Source organism: Nanorana parkeri, unplaced genomic scaffold, assembly GCF_000935625.1.
Source record: "Nanorana parkeri isolate BGI_ZX_2015 unplaced genomic scaffold, ASM93562v1 scaffold2807, whole genome shotgun sequence".
Classification (NCBI taxonomy): Eukaryota; Metazoa; Chordata; class Amphibia; order Anura; family Dicroglossidae; genus Nanorana; species Nanorana parkeri.
This window is the reverse complement of record NW_017309075.1, coordinates 37,081-45,115: the sequence shown is the minus strand read 5'-3', so window position 1 is coordinate 45,115 and position 8,035 is coordinate 37,081. Positions and strand designations below refer to the sequence as shown.

Here is an 8,035-nt window from a genome sequence, read left to right as displayed (position 1 = left end):
GCCGGACACCTCACACCGGCGCCCGCAACTTCCCCACAAGGTCACCGCTGCCGCCCCGAGGCCGGGCCTCGGTGGCCTTGTGGAAAATCCGGGCCTGGTCCTAAAAAACTATTTAACCATAACCGTATTTAGCAATGCCAAGAAGAGCTTCTCGTTGGTCAGTGCCGTCAGATGACTGCGCTGACCAACGAGTGCTTGAATTTTGAGAGCGAAATTCAGATTACAATGGCACAGGTACAGATACCGTGTTTCCCTGAAAATAAGACACTGTCTTATATTTTTTGGGGCTAAAAAAAGACACACTAGGTCTTATTTTTTTTTTTTTTTAACGTACAACAATCCACACTTTTTCATGTAGAAAAATCTACATGTATTCATGTACAAAAATAGGGTGATAAGGGCAATCAGGGGGTGCCGTAGCTTTCCAAGAGCAATTTGCTAACCAATCGCTGGCCAGAATGAGTGAAGCGCACTTTCACTATGGATTCCTCACAGGCGGAGTGCATTTGGTATCACTCCGCCTGTGACAGGAGCCGGCGCTATAGAGGAGGCATAGGCTTATGCGGCTCTGCTCCCTCCACTGCCGCCTCGCTTCGTTGGCACAGCTGATTCTCTCCCGCGGCTCTTCAAGTTCCCCCTTATGCCACCACCGGCCCTGGGAATGGTCACAACTAGGTCTTATTTTCGGGGTAGGTCTTATATTTTACCAATTCCCAAAAATAGTACTAGGTCTTATTTTCGGGGAAACAGGGTAGTACACCCATACTGGCGGATGGAAAGGACCGTTCCCTGAAAGGTAAGTATAGCGGGGGAGGGAAATGGTGTCTGGACCAGATTTGTGCGGGTAATTCCATTTTTCCAAATTACTTGGGAAAGTGAATTTACCGTTTGGGGCGGTTGCAGACTTGGCGCGAGGCCGTGTACGGTTGCCTTGCGGCCTCATTGATTTCAATGGGGTTACATGTGCGTGGTAATCTCTGAATGTTTTCAATCGCGATTATGTGCGATTGCACGGGCGTTATTGCGGCGGGGACCAGCGGCACACGCCCTGTGCGTAGAGCAATTTGCTAACCAATCGCTGGCCAGAATGAGTGAAGCGCACTTTCACTATGGATTCCTCACAGGCGGAGTGCATTTGGTATCACTCCGCCTGTGACAGGAGCCGGCGCTATAGAGGAGGCATAGGCTTATGCGGCTCTGCTCCCTCCACTGCCGCCTCGCTTCGTTGGCACAGCTGATTCTCTCCCGCGGCTCTTCAAGTTCCCCCTTATGCCACCACCGGCCCTGGGAATGGTCACAACTAGGTCTTATTTTCGGGGTAGGTCTTATATTTTACCAATTCCCAAAAATAGTACTAGGTCTTATTTTCGGGGAAACAGGGTAGTACACCCATACTGGCGGATGGAAAGGACCGTTCCCTGAAAGGTAAGTATAGCGGGGGAGGGAAATGGTGTCTGGACCAGATTTGTGCGGGTAATTCCATTTTTCCAAATTACTTGGGAAAGTGAATTTACCGTTTGGGGCGGTTGCAGACTTGGCGCGAGGCCGTGTACGGTTGCCTTGCGGCCTCATTGATTTCAATGGGGTTACATGTGCGTGGTAATCTCTGAATGTTTTCAATCGCGATTATGTGCGATTGCACGGGCGTTATTGCGGCGGGAAACTGCGCAATCTGCCCTGTGCGACTGGGGTGCCGTTAGACAATAATGGCACTGCCAGCGTGATCGGCGGTGTGTGAGATTCCGCCCGGCCATCCACACGGTTTTGTGCACGATTGCCGTGTGGTAACGGATCGCCCACTCCACTCACACAATGCACCATGTATGCGTTTATTCACATGCAGATGTTAGGGATTGGTTTTAATTTTTACAGATTTTTAAAAAAAAATTTTTTTTTTGCTGTGTAATACTTTTTTTTCATTATTTATTTTTTACTTTATCGCCTTTTTTTTCTTCTATTTTTATGTATTTACATTTTTATTATTTTTTCCAATTTAATGTTTACATTTTTAAGTGTTATATATTTTATTTTTCTCTTTTTTTTTTTTTACTTGACTTTATTGCTATCACACAAGGGTAACAAGGCCTTGTGTGATAGCTTTAGGAGGTGACAGGTTCTCTTTATTGACCCTGTCACCTCCAACACAGGAGTTCTAGCACAGCGCTGCGCTATTTCTCCTGTGACAGGATGGCTGCATTGCTGTGTCACTGCACATATGGAGCAGAGTAGAGAACCGTTTTCTGCCTTGCCCCGTGCTCTGGAACCTAATTTGCCGTGGTCATCAATCCCCCACAAGAGGGGGGGACCCCGAAGACTACGGCAAAAAGGAAGCCCACGTGCAGAGACACAGGCAGCCAGGAGCAGTACATGGCCGGCCAGCTGCTGGAGATAGAGAGAGGGGAGGGGGGAGGAGAAGCGTGATTCAGGCAGGTTACGAGTGATTTTTGGATGGCTGTACAGCTGTTTAAAATCACTTGTACAAAACGGCTCCCATACTACATTTAGCCCCACAGCCGGGCTAAATGTAGAAAAAAACTACTCGCCCGAAACTGCTTGTCCCGGGCGTCGGTCGATAGGAATTCCACACCCCCGACAGTGTACTTTATAGTATCTATAGAAATAGCCCCAGTTAGAGGGGATGTCAAATGGCAGCTCTGGAATTATCGATTGTAATGATACAGTCCCATTAGTCAGATCAATTCCCATATGATGGACCCCTGTCTCTCAGTGTTTTTGTTACCCCATTGTGTGTGTCTCTGTACTTACTGTCATGTTGGCTACCACAGGTCAAACTTATAGACGGCTGGGCATTGGTCACTGATCTGCCCAGTCGATAATTTTACACAATCATCCTGGTGTCCATAAGTACTATACAAGTTGTCCTCGCGGTCTAGACCTGAGGCCGAATTCAGTAGGCGCTACTGACTACGTGTTCCTTATTGTATTATGCTGTGATGTGAAATAAGCTGCTTGGCAGTAAGACAGCACTGTGCTTGACCGATGTGATGTGATATGTTTGATCACCCTGTATGTTCTATACTTTTGTTATGCTCAATAAAACAAAATTTTAAAATGGAAAAAAAAAAAATTCCCATATGATGGCATCAGCCAATGAGCAGATAAACAAGAGGCTGCTGAATCCCCTTGAGGGGGTTATGAAGTTCCGGACTGGACAGAAGGGGTTCCGGTTGAGTGTGAGGTCCCAGAGCATCCAGGTTGCTAAGGTCGTCCAGCAGGGTTCCCAGGAGGTAGAGGTGTCGGGGGGCTGCAGGGAGCTGCGTCCATGATCGTGGAAAACCGTGTCAGCCTCCCGACGAGTTTAAATACCCCGCCAGCTTCGGAAGTGGCCGGAACTGAATGCCGGCCGACTTCCGCATTCCACCCAGGGAACGCATGCGTCACTCCTTTTGGGGCGGAGCCAGTATCTGAACTTGTTACCTTATCCTGTAAATGACATTTTCTGGTCTGGTCCAGGACCTTTCTAAGGTAGTTCTGGCCTTTGTCCTCAACCTGGCTGGCTCCGGTTCACCAACAGGAAATTTCTTTCCATTCTTTGGCTGTGAGGGTTTATCTCTCAGCCACGGCTTCTTTCTGGAAGACCGATTCCTTTCCGTCAGCCCAGATGGTCCCCACAAGGGTGCACCAGCTTCTTATTCCACCATCTCTAGGTGGCTCAGGCAGACCAAATGTATGGTCTCAAGTATTGGGCTCCACCACTTTCCGTCAAGGCGCACACTCTACTAGACCTGCGAGTGCTTTCTGGCCTTTCCTGCATCAGGCTACTGCTTCTCAAACCTGCAAGGCTGCAATTTAGTCTTTTGTTCACACGCTCTCAAAGTTCTACCAGGTGGAAGTTCAGGCCTCATTTCATGTAAAGTCCTTCAGGTGGCTCTTTGAGCTGCAGGTAGTCCCCAGTTTTGCTTTGTGTTTTCTTTTTCTTTTTTAAGTCTTCATTTTCTTTTTTCTTCTTTTCCCAAGGCTCTACTATTTACAAGTTTTTACTTTAAAGGAGAACTATGAGGGGAGTGCTTTCCACTCACCTCATAGTTCTAGCCGACCTGTGACAATGAGACTGTCACAGGTCGGCTCAGTAGATCGGGAAGTGAGCGAACACATACCGGTGTTCGCTCACTTCTCGATCCTGTCACGGCACAGAGCCGTGACAGGGGAGGGGCTGGATTCCCCCCTCCCCCCGCTCCGAGCCTCATTGCTATGCCTGATGAAGGGACCCTGTGTGGCCCCGAAAGCGCTTGTGTAACGGACATGAGTTTGCAATAAAATCTACGAACTTTGATCCTATAAGGATTTGGTGTGCTGGTGACGTTTCTGCAATTATCTGTATTTGGCGGCGCCATCCGCAGTCATTCCGAGCACCCCTCCCCGATCACGGGGTCATACCGGTAAGGAGTGCAACTAGCCTTTTCTTTTTTTCCTCTCTTTTTCTCTTGGATTCCCCCCTCCCCCCGCTCCGATCCTCCAGCGCTGACTAGCGGAACGGACGGGGGCGGGTACAGCTGGTTCTGCCTCTAGATAGGAGGAGCCAGCTGTCAGTCACGCAGCTGGGCGGATCCCGGCACAATTGTCGGGATCCGCTTCAGCCGCGGCGTCTCAGTATACCGCAAGCTGTAGCTCCCTATATACTGAGCCTAGGGTGACGGGAGGACGCTAGTTTGTGTCCTCCCGTGACTCTGAGGAGAACTATGGGGAAAAACCTTAACCCCATAGTTCTCCTTTAATATTGTCTTCTTTTCTATGGCATCTCTTCCTATTCTTGCTCCCTTTTATATTTTCCCTTTACGTATGGTTGACTAATATTCCTTATTCCTTGATCGTTCCCTTTTTTAATTTGCAGAAGGGCAGTATACCTCTGATGCTTTAAATTCTTGCCACTTTCCCTATATTTTAAAGGCCTAACGCATATTTATCTTGCTTCATCATCACTAGTTCAACCATCCACCTGGTCGAATCCAGTCTGACAAACCATTCTGAGATGAAGGGGATTTCAGCTGTTCCCCAGTATGTCGGGAACAGTGATTTGGCTGCGTTCAGCATATGGGGTGTTAGAGATTTCTTGTACCCCCCGACCGAGTCTGCTGTAAGGTGGAATAAACATGTCCAGGGATCCATGGGTAGCTGTATATCACATATTTGCCTAATAGTATCTCTCACCATTGTTTTGTGTTTTCTTTGTCTCTTTAGGAGTACCGAAGGTGAATGACTTCCTGTGTCTCTCGGTGGTCGAGAAAAAGAAAAAGGATTTTTATACTCGCCATAAAATCTCTTTCTTGGAACACATTGAGGAACATCAGTCCCACCCCTCTGTGTGTTTATGATCAAGCTCTTGGTACTGCTTTGATAGCGTAACCGAAAAGGTGAAAGGCTTCCTGTGCCCCTCAATGGACTTCAAGAAAAGAATTTGATGGCGAGTACAAACATCCTATTCTTATGCAAAATGTAACAGGAGGAGATGGAACACACCAAGATTGGCAGGGTCACCCAAAACTCCCAGGTGGACAGGAACAGAGCTGGGAATTATGGCACTGTTGAAGCATTCAAAACATATAAGACGTTGGGGCCTGATTCCTTCCACCATGCTCCCCCCATAGATAAAAATGAGGGATGTTCAGATACCGTTCAAGTACCGTACTTGGTACAAGCACAAGTGCTGAAACTTTTCCAACTCCAGGACTAAACTAGAGAAAAATTTAACAGCTAGGAGGCAGCTGTCATTTTTAAGGAGTATTGGCTATGGGGCTCCTGGGATTTGTGCATCCCTGATACCATTTTTCCAGACCGAGTACGAGTACCGATACTTGTCCAAGTACTGATACATTATTGTTTAGTGTCATGTGACAGTTTTTCTAAAACAATACAGACTAATGATTTCAGGACAGTGGTGGAGTGACAGAGCCCAGTGGCAGCTGCAACCTCTGCAACCCTGCTAGTTCTCATGAAGATCCCAGGTATCGGCACCGGTATCTGAACTGGTATCGGAACTGGGGAGAATTACAAACCTTGTAATTCTTGTTTCATGGTGCCAAGACTGAAAGTGGAAGTGGTTGAGCAGGTTAGCAAAAGACACCGGGCTGGGTGTAGGACTCACCAGCAAAGCCGGTTCCAGCTCAAAGACGTGCGTGTACATCTGCGCACAATCCTGTGCTAAAGGTCCCGGGCAAACGTGCATTGTTGCATAGACGTGCACGCACTGGAACATGCACATTAGCGCACTGGGCCACGCTCAGTAGCAGGCACACTCTGCTTATATAAACAGACAGAAGCTATGAGCAAGTTGCTTACTGGTTGTCAGCTCGTTCCTGAGTATGAACTCACCTAGTGGCCATTGACTCCACTTCCTTCTAAGATTTGGTACCTTGTCTCTCTGCTTTCCTGTGCATGACCCTGGCTTATGATCCTTGACCTCGCTTCTGACCTACCATTTGGCACTTCGAGATTCTGCTTTCCCGTGCGTCACCTCAGCTTCAAACTGCCTCCACTCTGAGCCAACTCACGCAACCAGTGCTTCACCAGGTACTTGCCAGACATCTGCACCAGTGCCTAGTGGTTCTGGTGTCATCCTGGTCCTGCAAACTCAGCCGCCTGTTCAACGCTCTCAAGCATCTCTACGGATCTTGTCCTGCCATCAGTACAGGTGCCTGTGCCTCTCCACGTCCTTACATCCTCTGTCACCACCTCCAGAGGTGTAGGGCGAGAGGTGCACAGGTGGCCCCCTTCCCAGCTTGGTCTCCATCCAGGTACATGATACTGGGCCACACTATTTAGTCCACAAAACATTCATTTTAAAGTGGAACAACATTTGTTGTTGTCTACACGCCTCCCTGGGAGGCACGTCATCACACAGGCTGGGCTCATCGAACTCCAGGACTGAGGGGCTCTCGCATTATTAGAGTCATGAAGAGAGTGCTGTTCAGTCCTGGAAGGATGCCTGCCACCCCCCACCACCACCACCACCACCAAAGGAAATGCTGGTGAGGCCATCAGACCAGCAGGAAGCCATTTTTTTTCCTCTCGATCCTGTCACGGCTCTCTGCTGTGACAGGGGATGGGGCTGGATTCCCCGCTCCCCGCTCCGATCCTCCATCGCTAACTGGCGGAACAGACGAGTGAGGGGGCGGGTACAGCTGGCTCTGCCTTAGAGTTGTAATAGTTCCGCTATACAAAGATTGCTAACTCTTATGACTCAGATATATGTAGAATGAACTATGTTCATCCCCAATTGCTTGCAGCCCTCGGTCTGCTGTAGTCACTCACCCTTTCTTCACCTGTTGCCGCAACCTCCGAATGACTTTTGGTTCGCTGTCAACGCAGATCGCATTAATCAACCCGTCTCGTGAGAAATAAGGATACCTGGGAAAGAGAAGGAAGGAAGGTGACGCTGGATGGTGACGCTGGATGGTGAAGTTTCACTATTAGGTGGAATTCTTGTGTTCTGGGTCATATTAATAGTTTTCTCCTAGTAAATGTAGAACGCATTTCCATTTCCCAGATCCCCTCCTAAGCTGGCCGTACACTTTATGAATTTGGCCGAAAGTAAAAAACACACGGGGTGCCGCCGTGGCACCCATTTGGCCAGCATCCCTCTGTCAGCTGATCGAACGAGCAGCCTATGTATCCTGACAGGGGCCAGTGTCAGAATGTGATGAAGACAGCAGGTGAGTCCTCGATCAGCGCTCGTAAGCATTGATGGAGTAATCGGATATATATTCTTCCTTCAGCTTGAATGAAGAAAGTATTACAGTGTGTGGGGCAGTTTTAGACAGTGGTCACTGGTACAGGAGTCCCCATTGGCAATTCCAAATTTTCTATTTTCCCCATCACTTTCAGTCCTGGTGACAATAATGATCAGGACAAGTTATAGACACTGCAGGGACCCCAGCCGGGTTATAGACAGAAGAAAAAAACCTGACAAGCGGGCCAACCCTTCCATACTCAGGTGACCGGGCTCAGGGCCGGATTTACTCTCCCTGCCGCCCCAAGGCCGGGTTCCACAATACGCCCCCCCCCCGCGCGTCGCCAA

At 48.7% G+C, this 8,035-nt stretch overlaps 1 protein-coding gene across 1 annotated transcript in view; it reads right to left on the bottom strand.

Moving 5' to 3' along the window:
* The window catches only part of LOC108802339 (tubulin delta chain-like), an 18,855-nt gene that overhangs the window by 9,923 nt on the left and 897 nt on the right, over window positions 1–8,035 (bottom strand). The window contains exon 2 of the mRNA XM_018574203.1: window positions 7,270–7,365. Coding sequence (XP_018429705.1) covers window positions 7,270–7,365 — 96 coding nt within the window. The remainder of the gene's footprint in view (window positions 1–7,269; window positions 7,366–8,035) is intronic.